The 16736-nt window shown below is 34.1% G+C and overlaps 2 protein-coding genes across 7 annotated transcripts; one reads left to right on the top strand and one right to left on the bottom strand.

Annotated features, from left to right (window-relative positions):
* Positions 1-432: 432 nt before the first annotated feature.
* Positions 433-2749, top strand: LOC111311341 (cyclin-D5-1-like). The gene is made up of 5 exons (XM_022910716.2): positions 433-915; positions 1016-1102; positions 1192-1483; positions 1601-1734; positions 1854-2749. The coding sequence occupies exons 1-5, from the start codon at positions 685-687 to the stop codon at positions 2076-2078; spliced, it is 969 nt and encodes a 322-aa protein (XP_022766451.2). The 5' UTR covers positions 433-684; the 3' UTR covers positions 2079-2749.
* Positions 2750-3653: 904 nt separating this feature from the next.
* On the bottom strand, positions 3654-15647 carry LOC111312553 (calcium-transporting ATPase 1-like). 6 transcript variants are annotated; one of them, XM_022912922.2, is made up of 9 exons: positions 15218-15647; positions 14292-14346; positions 12252-14203; positions 11528-11686; positions 6183-6354; positions 5769-6067; positions 5077-5341; positions 4462-4493; positions 3654-4364 (listed from the first exon to the last, which is right to left on the bottom strand). In XM_022912922.2, exons 1-7 carry the CDS (start codon positions 15392-15394, stop codon positions 5093-5095), a joined length of 3063 nt encoding a protein of 1020 aa, XP_022768657.2. In that variant the 5' UTR covers positions 15395-15647; the 3' UTR covers positions 3654-4364; positions 4462-4493; positions 5077-5092. The 6 variants fall into 6 exon arrangements, with proteins under 6 accessions (XP_022768657.2, XP_022768655.2, XP_089623136.1 ...); XM_089767010.1 differs by having other exon boundaries at positions 4223-4384; XM_022912920.2 differs by lacking the exon at positions 4462-4493.
* Positions 15648-16736: the final 1089 nt, after the last annotated feature.

Genomic DNA, 16736 nt, shown 5'->3' with positions numbered 1-16736 from the left:
AATTCCTTGTTATATAATTGCAAGTCACTTAAGTGATTAACACTTATTGTAGTTATTCTTAAAGATATTTTAATTCATTATCCATTTAAAAAAATATATTTTTTATTTGACTAGTCAAATTGTCAGATAGAATGGCCTACAACCCCAAATCTTAGCCACTAACAGAGATTCAAAGTGTGGTTTCCGGGTACAAGCCCTGTACGGTGTCCACTGACATCACCATACCATCTCCTTATTGGACTGTGTATTCCACGCTCTTTAAACTCGTGTAGCTAAAATTGTTCGCTTCTGAATTGGTACTCCCAGTCAAAATTCAGTCCTCACAAAAAATAATGCTAACACAAAAATAAAAAAAGCAACCCAAAATCCTTATTTAAAAAAAAAAAAGGAAAAAAACCTGATTTAAAGACAATAGTGAAGATATTGCCTAACAAACCAAAGCTGTTTTTTTTTTTCTTTCAATCTTTTACCGTTAAAACAGTAAACGATTTCTGCTAAGCTATAGGTTTCAATCAATTATCATCTTTTTTTTTTTTTTGGTTTATCATAATTCAGAGTTGGCAAGGTGAACTATATTTTTTCTCTATCTAAATCATGGAATTATTAGCAGCTTTTGATATAGTTTCCTAGATTTTGTGGGAAGAAAAGAAACAAGGAAAGTTTTTAAAGAAAAGGGCTTCCAAAATGGATGGTGATGCTTCTTTATCTGGCCTTCTTTGCTTAGAAAGTAAGAGTTTTTTGAAGGAAAAGGGGGAGTTATTAGTTGATGAGAATTACATTGCTGTATATGATGAAGAGTGTATGCAGATGTTGTTTGATAGAGAAATGAGTTTTGGGTTAAAAAAAAATGAACCTTTGGTGTTTGGTAACTTCTTCAAATATGCTCGTTTGGAAGCCATCACATGGATTCTCAAAGTTAGTATCTTTAAAAGTTTTGCAATCTCTTCCTTTTGCTTCAATGAGTTTGAGAAATTTTAATTGGCATTCATATCTTTGTTCTTTTCAATCAATTCAGAAAAGAGAAGTTTTTGGATTTCGTTTCCAAACAGCTTATTTATCTGTCATTTACTTTGACAAATTCCTTTCAAAGAAGTCTATTGATGTAAGTTTTTAGCTCTCTTTATGTTATCTAAGTTTTTAATTTCAAATCATAAATAGTTTCTTTGTTATTTATTTTCTATTCCTTTGCAGAGTGAAAAGTCATGGACAATGCAATTATTGTCAATGGCATGTCTTTCACTGGCTGCAAAGATGGAAGAGATAAAAGTTCCTTTACTTTCAGAGTTACAGACGGAAGAATTCAACTTTGAAAGCAAAGTGATTCAAAGAATGGAGCTTTTGGTATTGAATACTTTGGAATGGAGAATGAGTTCAATTACTCCATTTGCTTTTCTTCCTTTCTTCATTACAAGAATGTCCAAGAAATCTCCATCTGATCATTTCATGTCCAGGACTGTACAACTCATTTTGGCTATAATGAGAGGTAATTATCAAACCGTTCAATCTTCGTGGTAATTTAATATATATAGAAGTTTGAACTAATTTTAGATTCTGTTAAATGATTAGCTATATTTTAATGTTTTTCTCTTTGAATATACAGAGATCAACTTAATGGAACATCGACCTTCAGTTATTGCTGCTGCCGCGACACTGAGGACATTGGATCAAAGATTAACAAGAAAAACATTGGAGTGTACGATGAATTCTGTTTCTTATTGTGGATTTCTTGAAATTGTGAGTCCTTCATTTGTGTTTTTTTTTTTTAAATCTTTTCTTTTATCAACTATAAGTAAGTTTTTGGAAACTTTATTGAGAGGTTTTGGATTGTTTTGTGGGCTTTTTTGCTGTCACAGGAAGACGTCTTTACATGCTACAATCTAATGCAGAAACTAGAGATTGAGATACATAATTTTCCAAAATCTGTAAATTCACCAGACATATCACCAACACATTTGAGGGCAATCAATGTTTTAGGCGATTCTTCAAGTTCTGCTGCAGTTTGCACCAAGAGAAAAAGGCTTACATTCAATAAAAGTGACAACGATCATGATATACCTAATGAGAAGCGACTCTGCTAGAGAATATCTTAGATTTTGAGTATAATACTGAAGATTTTACCCTGTGGACTGTTACTGATAATTACTGGTCTCTAATGAGTGTGTTCTTTTTATTTATTTGCTTCATCGACATGATTTCAAGTTGATTGAATATGGCTACTCGAGCAACCAATGCTCGGAGAAAGGAGGAACAGAGGAGGAAAAGGAAAATAAAAGTAAAGCTTTGAGCAACATATAAAAAGGCTGCTGGAGAACAGTCAGTTGAAGCTTACTGACCTTTTTTTTTTTTTTATTCATTCTTTAAATTCTTACTTCCATATCTTTTGGCTTTTTTTAAGTATGGGGTTTTATATAATGTCTCTGGCAACCCTACCTTTTGATGGGATGCTTTGAGATGCTTTTCTAAGTGTATTTGGAAAGGCTGATAACAATGTGGAGTGAGAGGGGAAAGGGGGAGACCTCTGTTTATTGGATTTGATGCATCTATGTTGCATGTTGGCCTACCAAAAAAGAGTACTTGCTTATATATTGTAAAGGTTTGTGATTGGATTTGTTTGAATGTTTGGTGGTGCCTTTTAAGACGAACCCCTTGTTCTTTTCCTATTGTCAAGTGTTTGCCTGCTTGGAACCTTAAACATTGTTTATGGATCATACCGATTTCTATGTTGATCACAATCTGATGGATCTTTTTTATTCCCTTTTTGCATGCAATGAGCTACCTTTTCTCCAAAGTTATTTTCCAGTTCCAATGATGATAATATATGGGATATATATATATAATTAAATGTAATGGCGTATCCTTCGATGTTTCCTTTTATGACACAAGATTCAAGCCAGTAATTTGAATTATTGATAGATATGTTTTAGCTAACTGTGAAGTTACACTGTTACGGTTACCACACGAAAAAAAAAAGCATTCTATAGTTGAGAACCAGTAATAACCATTCAGTATCTCCCGATTTCCGTTGTAACCTGTTGTGCGAATATGTCTAAATGTGATAATAAAAGTCGCGGTGGTATGTCTTTCAGCTTTTTGAGCTAGCGATTAAGAAGACTTCAAAAGACATGTTGGGTGGAGTTCGAACCCTGTCATATCTATCCCATCCCTTCCCTATCCGGTGGATAAAAAAGGTTGCAATGGTACTGTTTGTACTTTGAAACTAATCCAGGGTAATCAATTGGCCAATTGCTCTTCATAGAGAGACAGTAAATAGAGTGGAAAACAAACAGTCCTTTCTCTAATAAGATATTTTGACTGAAACCAACGATCTGGGGGACATTAGATTGGCGTTTCTGCAGATGCTAATTCATGGGGTGAAACTGTGAATAATTTGTTTTTTGTCCTCAATAGCCAATGGGGGATTGTATTTCTCTTTCATGGCTTAGGGGTGGGGGGGTGGGTCAAAACTGACAAACAAGTATTTGGTACTTTCCCTGGCTCTTAGCACATTCTTCTAGCTGCAGCCTCCTGATCTTATATCAAATGGCAATGACTTGATAAATCTGTCACTCTGGCATTGTATACAGCGCTTCGCTTCTGCTGATCCACCGTTCCCAATCTGATTGAACTAATGGTATATCTGAATAAGCCAAAAATGCATCAAACAAAGCATGTCTGAAATTGCGCTTCAGGCACATAGTACATTTTTCAGTGTACATTTGCTAGGAAAGTTCACCACTGCTAATGAATTGGAATGCGGTGACCAACCAGAGACAAGGAAATTATACAGTACATCGTACGTATAATTAAGTTTATAACCCCACAATTTGATTTCTATTCTTCTAAGTTGGTTTAAGAAACTGTGCATGCCTTGATGTAATGATATCATTTAAACCCTTAAATCCTATATTCAAGATGAGTTAAATCTCTGTCTCTGGATAAGTCTTGCAGGAGTTTAGTTGGATTTATCTGTTAACCAAAAACCAGCCTCTTCTTTATCTGCCAATTTTTGTTTAAGCTTTTAGCTTATTTTGCTCCCATCTTCTCTTTTTCCTCTCCCACCTTTTTCAGCCTTCGGACATTTTTCTTCCTAATTCGAACCAGAGAGCTCTAAATACTCATGAAGAAATGGATAAATATGGATTTTATGAGGTTATATTGCATAATAGCATCGAAGGTGATGTCCCTGCCCTTGGCCACCTTTCCCCTACCTTGCTTTGAGTCATTTCTTCTTGTAAAAGGAAGCCACAATGTCAGAAGTATCCTGTCCACCCTGTGATTAATGGCAATCAGCAAAGATAGCCCAACATTACCCAGACAAAAGCAAGTCCGGTCAACACTCGTGAGGTACACCCAGATCATTCAGCCTGCAAAAAAAGGAACAGGCCTAAGGACAACTTTGTCTTACTTTCAATTTTATTACTATTTAACAATCAATAATTCACCTAAAAGAAGCAACCTCACCTTCTTTCACCCATCCACAATTTAAGCCATTCCTATTTTGATCAGCCATAGAAGAATAGGAACATCAATAACTAGATTAGACATTAGTGACCGAGTTAAACTTTAAATGTTCTGTTCAACAAGTGTTATGAATCCCACACTTTTGAGCTGCCAGATTAATATGTTTTGGAATCTTAGCATGTCACTTGCCTGCGTAAGCAAGTTGTTAACCTTGGATTTATGGTTATATTGGCAAACGGCCGATGATAACTCGACAGTTCGAATGAGTTTTTGCCATGAATTAAGCCTTTCGAAAACTTGACAAGCACAAAAGTTTAAAAAAACCTTTCAATTTTCAAATGATTTGGGTTCATAAATCCAAATTACAATGTCTGTACAATTCGAAGTGAAAGAGTATGTATTGGCATGTTTCCAAAAGGTTGATATGTCTTGCAGCAGTCTAAGCGACCTCCCTTAAAAATTTGCTGGCCTTTTAACTTTGTAGTAAATTTTCTATCATTAACCAATGATGCTACTGCTGTATGATGAAGTGATTAAACAAAAGAAGGGGCAAAAAAGAGTGGTGAAAACCAATTAAAAGATGAGAATTTGGACCAAAAAAGACAAATTACCTACCTAGATTGCCCTGATCTCAGTTTGATCCTACAGGAATCAACTTTAAAGCGGCAGCGATTGGCATACCAAGGAATCCAAGGCAGACGCTGACAAACCACTGCTGCAAAGTGAGAGGACAGGTGCTCGCAAAGGTACCAAGAAACTCAACAATTACAATTTGGAAGATGATGGTGCAACTTAGCACAGCCACAAACACATGGTTTTTCAATATGCCTTCGAGAACATTAATCTTTTCCATCTCTCTGGAGCTAATTTCATTGAAAACCTGAAAAAAAGGGCATCCAATTGATGTAAATCATGCAATCCAAGCAGATATAGAATTAGAGAAGTAATCAAAGTACATAACACAAATTGACTGTAGAAAAAATTATCTCAAAACAGTCACTGACATTCAGTTATGTGGCTTGAATTCCATAACCATCCAAAAATCCTAACCAAATTAAATCAAATGAAAGTCACTAATGTAAGTTATCCATCATTATCAACTTGACTTCTGCTTATATTGATTAGCTAGTCATATAATTGATCCTATGTATTTCATAGACTCATGAAAAAAGGACAAAGAACTGGATTAAGTTATTCTCTACATGACCACGAGTAGATCTAGAAAGGATAGACCAATTAGATCCAAGCTTCTATAATTATTTGAAGAGTAACAATAGAGTCAAATATCGCAATAATTTTGATATTACCTGGCAAAAGACAAATGAGTTGAAAATAAGCGTGTTCAATATCAACTCAGAGTCTGGGCCATCGAGATGAAAAGCTGCCTTTCCTCTTGTCTGAAGAAACCATAAAATCACAAACTGATATAGAGACTGCCCTAATATATTCCTCCACATTACATTACTGATGAAGTTTCCCTTCCTACCAACTGGTGATCTCTTCATCAAGTCATCATTAGGAGGCTCTGTAGCTAACGCAAGTGCCCCTAAAGTATCCATGATCATGTTGACCCATAGAAGTTGAACAGCAGTTAGCGGAGCATTTCCTGAGAAAGAGAAATCATATCAAATCCCAAAATAGTAAGGGAAAGACAATATTGTCAAATTCATGCCAAAGAAGTGATAAATCTATATCAAACCAACAAAAACAGGGTCTCTTACCGGTCAAACAGGCTGAAGAAAAGTTGACAATTAGGGCAACCACGTTAACAGTCAGCTGAAACTGAACAAATTTTTGGATATTTAAATAAACTGAACGTCCCCATTTAGCCACAGTCACAATTGTGGAAAAGTTATCATTTAGGATTATGACATCTGCACTTTCTTTGGCCACCTGCAAGTTGCAATTATGGTTTTAAGCTTATCACATGCCTTTTTAATGAGCTAAGAAGATTTAGAACAGTGACAAACAACACAAAAACTACAATGAGTTGGGATTATTGATGGGCTGCTCATCAGTAGGCAAAGACAATAAGGTTGATAAAAAACAGAAGCCGCTCAGACCAGAAAAGAGGAGGAATTAAATTGGACAATCCGCAATATTTAGATTGACCAGCTGCATAACTGACAAAATGAAAAAAACCCTCCTCCTTTGATATAAAATAGCTATATTAATAATAATAATAACCTACACATGCTCATGGGCAATCTTGCAACACATACCCTTCAAAGCAACTAAACATTGAGCATGTAAAATTATATATGATATTTCTATGATTCAAATACAAGCAAGGCTATAAAGAAATGAGCAAAGAGGTAGCAGAAGAAATTCCACATGATAAATTTAGCTGAAATTCATTGTTTGGGAAAACACTTATTTACAGTTGATTGTAATCTTGTAATCTATATATTTGTAGTTATATCTTTAGAATTAAGTATTTGTATCCCTAGAATTAAGGACAAAAAATTAGTACAGACAATCCCTCAATTATAGGATCAGTTTTTAGGAAGATTTAGTTTCCTAGTTTAACCCCTAGTTAGTTCTATATAAATCTAAGGTGTTTGTATAATTCTTAATGAACAGTTTTTCAATATACATTCAATTTTACTCTTAGTATTTCACACAATTTTATTTCTTAGTTTTTCCACATGGTATCAGAACTTTAGACTCTTTTTGGGAAGCAAAATTTTCAACCTTCATTGCTGACTTCTATTTTAGGCCTTTATAGCCATTTTATTTTTCCCTTCTTTAGCCTTCATTGCTAAGAGTCATTTTTTATTATATCTTAAGATTTGTTTCAATTCAAAGAAAGATATCACTACCACTCAATTTGAGAAAGTGTCAACTAGAAAAATCACCAGAGTACTACAAATGTCTTGGAAATAAGGAGAGTTGGATAGCAAAGAGATTGAGTAACTGAAAAGCCTATTGAAAACCCTTAAAAAGCCTACTGAAGTATGTTCCTTGGGTAAGGTCTCTAGTTTAGGTAAAGCTTCTGATTCTCATAGATTAAATGTCTCGATTAAGTCTATTACGAGTTCTTGGGTCATTGACTTAGGAGCTACAGACCATATGACACATTCCTTACAAAAGTTTAGTACATATACCCTGTGTCCTAGTAATAAGAAAATTATTGTTGCAGATTGTTCATTTACTACAATAGCAGGATTAAGATATGTTCAAATTAATCCCTTGTTTGTTCTTAAAAATGTTCTTCATGTTCCCGGATTGTCTACTAATCTGATATCTATACAAAAACTTACTAGAGATATGAATTGCAAAATGACTTTTTATCCCTCATATTATGAATTTCAGGATTAGAGTCTGGAGAAAAAGATTGGACTTGCTAAGGAGGATGGACTATATTATCTTGAGACATCAAACAACACAAGTAACATCAAGAATAGTTTACCTTTGTAATTTCTTTCTGAAAAATTTTTCAATAAAGACAAAATCTGGCTTTATCATTTTCGTCTTGGACATCCTTCTTTTGGAACTTTGAAAAACATGTTTCCTTCTTTGTTCAAAGGATTAAATGCCGAAAATTTTCATTGTGATGTTTGTGAACTTGCAAAACATAGACATGTGTCTTTTCCAGTTAGCAATAAAAGAAGTTCTACTCTTTTTTACTTGATTCATAGTGACATATAGGATCTCTCTACAATTCCTAATATTTCGGGTGCAAAGTGATTTGTTTCTTTCATAGATTATTGTACCAAGGTCTCTTGGATATTTTAGCTTAAATCCAAATCAGATGTGAATAGCGTGTTTTTAAGCTTCCAAAATATGATCCAGAATCAATTTGAAGTGAAAATCAAGAAATTTAGATATGATAAAGCAAGAGACTATTTCAACCAGAGTTTATCTACCTATTTCCAAAAGGAGGAGATTATCTACGAGTCATCTTGTGTTAATACTCCACAACATAATGGAGTGGCAGAGAGGAAAAACAGTCATTTATTAGCCACAAACTGAGCTTCATTTTTTCAAGCAAACGTACCCAAATCCTACTAGGGGAAGCTATTCTCACTACCACACATATTATAAATAGGTTACTTCAAGGGTTTTGGGATTGAAAACTCCTATGGAACTACTCTCACAATTCTATCCCAACTTTAATACCACAAACAACCTCACACCTAGGATATTTGGTTGTACATCATTTGTTCATGTTCATAATCACAATACGGGAAAGTTGGATCCTAGATCAATTAAGTGCATTTTTATGGGATATTCATCAACTCAAAAAGGGTATAAATGTTTTCATCCTCCAACAAAAAAATTTATGTGTCTGCAGATGTCACTTTTGAAGAAAGCAAACCATTTTTTACTCAACCTTATCTTCAGGAGGGGACTTCATTCATGGAAGATAAAGATAAAGACTTTTTTTTGCTTGATTTGTACTCTTCTTCAACATTTTCATCCATTAATTTTTCTTAAGTTGACACATGTTTCTGCTGAACCCAAGTCAAACACTGAATTTGAGTCTGAACCAATTCCAAACATAGAAGATGTGACAAAGGATAATATTGTTCTTGATTCTATGAAGGAATTACAGGTGTACTCAATAAAGAAAGTTCCAAATCCTGAACCATTGTCAGTCCAAGAACCTGATCCTAACTCTAGAAATGAGGTAACTACACTCTATTTCTCAAAATGAGCATATATCTCCTAAAACTATAACTAGTGATTATAATCTGCCTATTACCATTAGGAAAGCAACCAGAGAATGTACCAAGCATCCACTATACCCAATCTCTAATTTTATGTCATTTGAAAAATTCTCACCATCCTACAAAAATTTTCTTGTGAGCCTAAACACTATTTCTGTTCCAACTACATTATTCGAGGTATTATCCAGTGAGAAATGGAGGCAAACCATGAAAATAGAAATGGAGGCCTTAGAGAAAAATAAGACATGGGAACTAGTAGAGTTGTCTAAAGGAAAAAATCTAGTGAGGTGTAAATGGGTTTTCACTGTAAAAAACAAAGCAAATGGTACTATTGAAAGGTATAAAGCAAGATTAATGGCTAAGGGCCACACTCAAAACTTATAGAGTAGATTATCAGGAAACTTTTGCTCCAGTTACCAAAATGAATACAGTTAGGATTTTGTTATCATTAGCTACAAATTACAATTGACAGCTTCAACAATTTGATGTAAAGAATGCTTTTCTACATGGTGATTTGGAGGAATAAATATATATGAAGGTTCCACTAGGATTTGGAGGTCATCTAGAAGCAAATAAATATGCAAGCTGAAAAAGGTTTTATATGGCCTTAAACAATCTCCCAAGGATTGGTTCAAGAGATTTGCCAAAGTGATGCTTGCAATGGCATATAAACAGAGTCAATGAGATCACACATTCTTTATCAAGCACTCTGATTCAGGGAGAGTTACAGTTCTATGTATGTTGATGATATAATTGTAACTGGAGATAATGAAAAAGAGAGAGAATCTCTAAAACAATGTTTGGCTAGAGAATTTGATATAAAAGAGCTAGGGAGATTGAAATACTTTCTGGGAATTGAAATAGCTGCATAGTATTTTCCTCTCACAACAGAAGTATGTGATTGATCTTCTGAAGGAAATTGGGAAGCTCGTATGTAAACCTACAAATACCCCTATAGATCCTAATCACAAAATTGGAGAAGCTAATGAAAATGTTGCCATAGATAGAGAGATGTACCAAAGGTTAGTTGAAAAACTCATTTATCTTTCACATACTAGGCCTAATATAGGATATGTTGTGAGTGTGGTAAGTCAATTTATGCATAGTTCTAAAAAAGTGCACCTACAGGCTGTCTACCATGTATTACACTATTTGAAGGCCAATCTTGGGAGAGGTATCTTATTCAAAAGAAATTCGAGATTAGTTCTAGTAGCATATATAGATGCTGATTATGTAGGTTCAATAACTGATAGAAGATCCACCTCAGGCTACTACACTTTCTTAGGTGGTAATCTTGTGACTTAGAGGAGTCAAAAACAAAATGTGATGGCAAGATTAAGTGCTGAAGCAGAGTTCAGAGCAATGGCTCAAGGAATTTGTGAACTACTATGGTTAAAGATTATCCTAGAATACTTGAAGATCAAGTGGGATGGACCAATGAGACCCTACTGTGATAACAAGTCTGCAATAAGCATTGCACACAATCCTGTGCAACATGATAGAAGAAAACACATTGAAGTAAACCGGCATTTCATAAAAGAAAAACTAAACAGTGGGTTGATTTGTAGACCATATGTATCAACCAAGGGTCAACTTGCAGATGTGTTCACTAAAGGTCTCAACAGTGCAACATTTCAAGAAATTATTTTCAAGCTGGGAATGAAAAACACCTATTCACTAGCTTGAGGGGGAGTTTGGGAAAACACTTATTTACAGCTACAAGTCTGCAATAAGCATTGCACACAATCCTGTGCAACATGATAGAACAAAACACATTGAAGTAAACCGGCATTTCATAAAAGAAAAACTAGACAGTGGGTTGATTTGTATACCATATGTATCAACCAAGGGTCAACTTGCAGATGTGTTCACTAAAGGTCTCAACAGTGCAACATTTCAAGAAATTATTTCCAAGCTGGGAATGAAAAACACCTATTCACTAGCTTGAGGGGGAGTGTGGGAAAACACTTATTTACAGCTGGTTGTAATCTTGTAATCTGTATATTTACAGTTGTATCTCTAGAATTAAATATTTGTATCCCTAGAATTAAGGACAAAAAATTAGGATAGACAATCCCTCAATTACAGGATCAACTTTTAGGAAGATTTAGTTTCCTAGTTTAACCCCTAGTTAGTTCTATATAAACCTAAGGTGCTTGTATAATTCTTAATGAGCAGTTTTTCAATATACATTTAATTTTACTTTTAGTATTTCACACAGTTTTATTTCTTAGTTGTTCTACACATTGCATCTTTAATAAAATTACGAATATATATTTATATATGCGTGTGTATGTATACATACAATTACTAACTTTGCCACTGGTAAGATATATTTTGGAAGTTAATATCTTTCCTGGAAGAAAAGAGAAGAAACAGCATTTATGATATACCTCAGTCCCAGCAATGCCCATTGCAAGCCCAATATCAGCTTCATGAAGCGCTGGAGCGTCATTTGTACCATCTCCAGTCACAGCAACTACTTCTCCAAATGTGGTTCGTAGGTGTTTCACAAGAGTATGTTTATCCATAGGTGAAGATCGAGCCATTACCTGCAAGACTCTCACATAGTTGGTGACCAGTTCCTTTTTATTATGAGCATCTGAAAGGCAAATCCAAATGTTGGTCCACCCAATATATGGTAAGAGACTAATCTTACTGCCACAAAATGCTACCACTATTAATTCTTTCATTAAGTACTGGTTACATATGCATCTTAGAATTCATCTTAAATAGAAACGTTTAAGTGTTGAAGAAGAACTAAGGATCATAAGATGATTTTTCCCAAAATGTAGCATTTTAATAACTAAAGTCTAAACTCTAAACATAATTACTTAATTTGAAACCCAGGGTCAAGGATTCATAGTAGGGTTTAAACAAACAATTAGTCATAGGTACTGAGTATTAAGTATGCATGGCAACCTAATGATTGGACTTTATCAAAAGCTGCATGGTAGCGGATGGCACTTTTCAAAGTAATCACTGTTAAGGATGAAATCTAACCTAAATTCAAATAATATCCAGAGCTATGAAGAAATAGCATCATCAAGATTGCAACAGTGTCCAAATAAGCCCTTGTTGGCACAAAAATAATGTAAAAAGGAAAAACGAATGCACCTGTATTGTTGGAATAAGTTCATCCAATTCCTCCTCAGATTTCTCCCGGAATTCTGCACCTTCAATTGCTATACCATTATCAGTCAAAATTCCAATTTCTCTTGCAATAGCCTTAGCAGTGTTAATGTTGTCCCCGGTGACCATTCGGACAGTAATTCCAGCTGACCTACATATTGCAACAGACTCCTTGACGCCAGGGCGTACTGGATCTTTAATGCCAACAATGCCTATACAAGTGTACCCTTTAAGGGGAAGGTGGCTGTCAACAGAAAAATCAGTTCCCATATCCATGTAAGCAAGGCATAAAGTTCGAAGGGCTTCACTAGCAAATTGTTCGATTGTATTCTTTAGATGATTGGTGGTTGGTTCATCCAGGGGAACAACATCACCATTTGAGCCTATTACTTTGTCACATGCAGCTAGGATTATTTCAGAAGCACCCTTATAATGGACTCGGTAACCTCCTTCAGGAAACTCTATAACTACACCCATGCTTTTCTTTGCAGAGTTGAAAGGCTCAACTTTCACAATTTTTGATGCTTGTCGTTCTGCTTGGAAATCCCCACCAAGCAATAATCCAAATTCTAAAAGGGCAGTTTCTGTTGGTGTTCCCAGTATCTCAATTTTGTTGTCCTTGTTATTAACAACTTCTCCCCCAGTGTTATTAAATATTGACTGAAGTAAAATTTTCACAGCAGATTCAGGAACTGCTGATCTAAAATTATTACACTTGTTGGAGCTGCTCGCTTCCTTGATTTCTTCACAAATGCATGTTTTCACAACAGTCATGTGGTTAGTAGTCAGTGTACCTGTTTTGTCGCTGCATATACTTGTAGAAGATCCCATTGTCTCACAAGCAGCCAGATGGCGGACAAGTGCTCTGTCATTCATCATCTTCTTCATGGCAAAAGCAAGGCTTAATGTCACAGCCAGAGGCAGTCCCTCAGGAACAGCAACAACAACAATTGTAACAGCAATAGCAAAAAATTCCAACATTTCCATTGCATCATCTCCAGACCAAATCCAATGTGTACCTTCCTGTAGCTTGTGGTTAAACAATCCTTGTACAAGAACAGCAAATGTCACAACAGCAAAAAATAAACCTATTTTCCCAATAATTGTTGCAACTCCATTCAGTTTAACCTGCAATGGGGTCTCATCATCTCCACCTTCACTAAGAGTGGCCATCAATTTACCCCATTGGGTTCTCATCCCAACAGTAGTCACAAGCATCTTGCATGATCCATCCTGCACTTTGGTTCCAGAGAGGAGAAAAGGGTTTGCTGCATTCACATTAACTGGTTCACTCTCTCCAGTCAAACTGGATTCATTTATCAAAACCGAAAACCCCGAAATGAAGAGCCCATCAGCTGGGACCTGGTCTCCAGTGGCAAGATGAACAATATCACCAGGAAGTAGATCAAATATAGATATTTTCTGCCTCAGGCCACCTCTGGTAACCTGAACCATTATTTTTTTCTTCTCTTTGTCTAAATCTCTGAACTGCAAAGATTGTTTGTAATCACTAGTAGCAGTAACAAACACAACAAGAAGAATACTCAAAACAATTCCAAGACCATCATAGGCACCCTTTGGCCATCCTTCCACTGTAATGCCAACAGCCAGAGAGACAAAGGCACAAATAGCTAGTATCATGAGGGTTGTATCTTGAAGGGCTTCCCACAGAAAAACCCAAAAACCGCGAGCAGGGGTTTCAGTAAATTTATTAATTCCATAAACGTGTTTTCTTTCATTTATCAAATGCTCAGAAGTAGGAATACCATCAACAGTTGACGTAGAGAGCTTGGCTGCAATATTATCAACCCCACCGTGAATTTTCAACTTCTTCACATCATGGCCTTCTACGATAGATCCCAACTCATCAGCACAAATCTGGAAACCTGCTGCTTTAACTTCTTCAGGTGCATCATATTCACTAGACAAGTTTAAACCTGTTGGCAGATTGGGGGAATCAACACATAAAGGCAACACCAAGCAGATCGTCAAACCTTGACATGTAGCAGAATGATAGATTCTTACCATGGATAAATTGAAGAGCAGCTTGTGAAACCAAAACTGCAACCCTAAATTTTTCCTATATCAGCAAAGGCGAAAAATAAAAAAGAATTAGCATCACAATCAAGAATATAAAAAGAAAATGTTTCTTAAGCCCAATGAAGTTTTGCTTTCTTTATGGTTCATAACATTAAACAGTTCAAGTAGATCTTGTATTTCATGAAACCAGTACATTATCATAAATTTGCATATTCCAAGGTGAAAGGAATGACTGCATCAAAATTATGCACAAATAAGAGCAGGCCTAAGTACTATCAGAAGAAATCCTTCCATGTAAACTTTAAAAGTAACAAATATAGTAACAATTTAAGACCATAAAACAAATTATAAAGCTTCCATTTACCGTTGCACTAATTAGACAGTATTATTTTTCATCAAAGAACTTAAGAATTCGGATTGATAGACTTCATATTCTTTCCGAAAATTGCAATGCCACTGATTTACAAAGCCAAACTTCAAATAAATGCATACATCCACAAGTAGCAAGCAAGCTCTCAACAAGACTTTTAAGCATTGAAAATTTGTTGACTATTGAGTAGGCAGGTATACATCAGCTGATGTAAACCTAATTTGATTCAACTTCTACATCTTTGGCAACATGAACAATCCAGAGGAACAACTTGAAACATCTGATCGATTACTTAATTGATTGGATATTAGTAATTACATCATAGGGAAAATATATAAAAATATAATATCAAATCAGAGATTTATAGCTTCTTAAAAGTAAAGAAATCTAAATAGATCAGATAAGGAAATCTCGTTCTAAAGCTTGGTCAAAAAATAATCAAAATGATGTTTTAGTTAATAAGTAAGAGTTCAGTTCTATTTAATTCTTCTAAACTTTAGAAAAATCCAAAAAAAAAAGGAAAAAAAAAAAGAAGAAAAACCTGATTGGAGCGGCGAATGGCTTCAGCTTCAAATCTTTTGGAGAGATTAGCAGTAAAACGAAACCTTCGCTTACGATTCTTCACGATCCAACAAAGTTTCCTCCATCGTTGCAAAGCTTCTTCCGATGAGTTCTTCGGCTTCACATCTCCAAAGTTCTCGTTCAAGTAACTCTCCATTTTTTCCTTTTTTTTTTTCAAAAAGAGACTAAGTAAGAATCCCTAGCTTTTGTATTACTTGTTCATGAACGAAATGGCCAAAGATTGAGAGAGAAGCTCAAGCAGCATAAAAAATATGTATTCTCACGCAAATGGAAAGATATTTTTGAATTACATTTACGATTTAATTCTTTGGTTTGTTCTTCGAAAAAGCGAAGAGAATAAAGACCAGAGTCGCCAAAAAAATGATGTTACTAATAGAACAGATTCTTCCAATGTTTTTCCGTTTGTCTTTGTCTTAAACTCAGATCTTTTTCGTGACAGTTTTTGACTGTTAGAAGGGTAACTGAAGGTGAAAAATGGTGAATTTTTTTTTTTTTATATTATGTTGCCGCGTAGAGTGGTAAATTGGGAGAATCTACAGGATTTTTTGTGGAACAAATAACAATGGCATGGATTCGTGGGAAAACGTGATACCGCGTTTGACAGCACGTGGGTTTGATAGCCAATCGATCGTGAACAGCTTGTTACTTAATTTTGTTGGGCCCCACTAACAATTCTCTCAAATTGTTTGAGATTTGGATGGATTAGGGTCGAGAAAAATCGATTTGTCGAAATTTAAGTGAATTTGATCGAATCAGTTTGATTTATTTAATTTTAATTATATTAATTTTAAAATTAATTAAATTAATTAATTTAATTGATTTTAATTTTTAAAATAGGTAATTTGATTGAATTAATTAATTTTTTAATAAAAAAATTAAGATAAATATTTTTATTTTTTATAAAATATTATTAAAATTATTAAATTTTTTAATCATTTAATTAAATGATATTTGAGTTTGAATTTTATTGAATTAAATTTATAATAAAATAATTATTTATAATAAAAAAATAATAATAAATTAATTATTTAATCGAACCAATCAAATCGAATTAATTTTGATCGATTTGTTATTATCGATTATTTAAAAATAATTAATCGATTCAATTATTTATTAAATAAAAATCGATTAAGTCGATTATTAATTTTTTTAAATTAAATCGATCGAACCGATTGATTAATCACCTGAGAAAAAAATTTGAAAAAAAAAAGGAAAGCATAAAAAAGAAGGTGGATATTAAGTAATTTGGTTAACTTAAAAGAAAAAATTTTATTGCTTTTGTAAATGGGAAGAAAATAATACTAGTACTTTGTACTTTTTATATCATATAGATAATGTTTTGATTTATTTTAAATATCATTAAATAAAATATAAAAAAATTTAAAGATTTAAAATGAAAAAATTGTATAAAAAATTAATTTATTTAAATATTTAAAATATTAACGATAAAAATTAATAAAACTATACTATAAAAAACA

This window comes from Durio zibethinus, chromosome 1 (assembly GCF_047325235.1).
Source record: "Durio zibethinus cultivar Kanyao isolate XHJ-2024 chromosome 1, ASM4732523v1, whole genome shotgun sequence".
Taxonomy (NCBI): Eukaryota; Viridiplantae; Streptophyta; class Magnoliopsida; order Malvales; family Malvaceae; genus Durio; species Durio zibethinus.
Note: the sequence above shows the minus strand (reverse complement) of the source record. Positions and strands in the feature narration are given on the sequence as shown.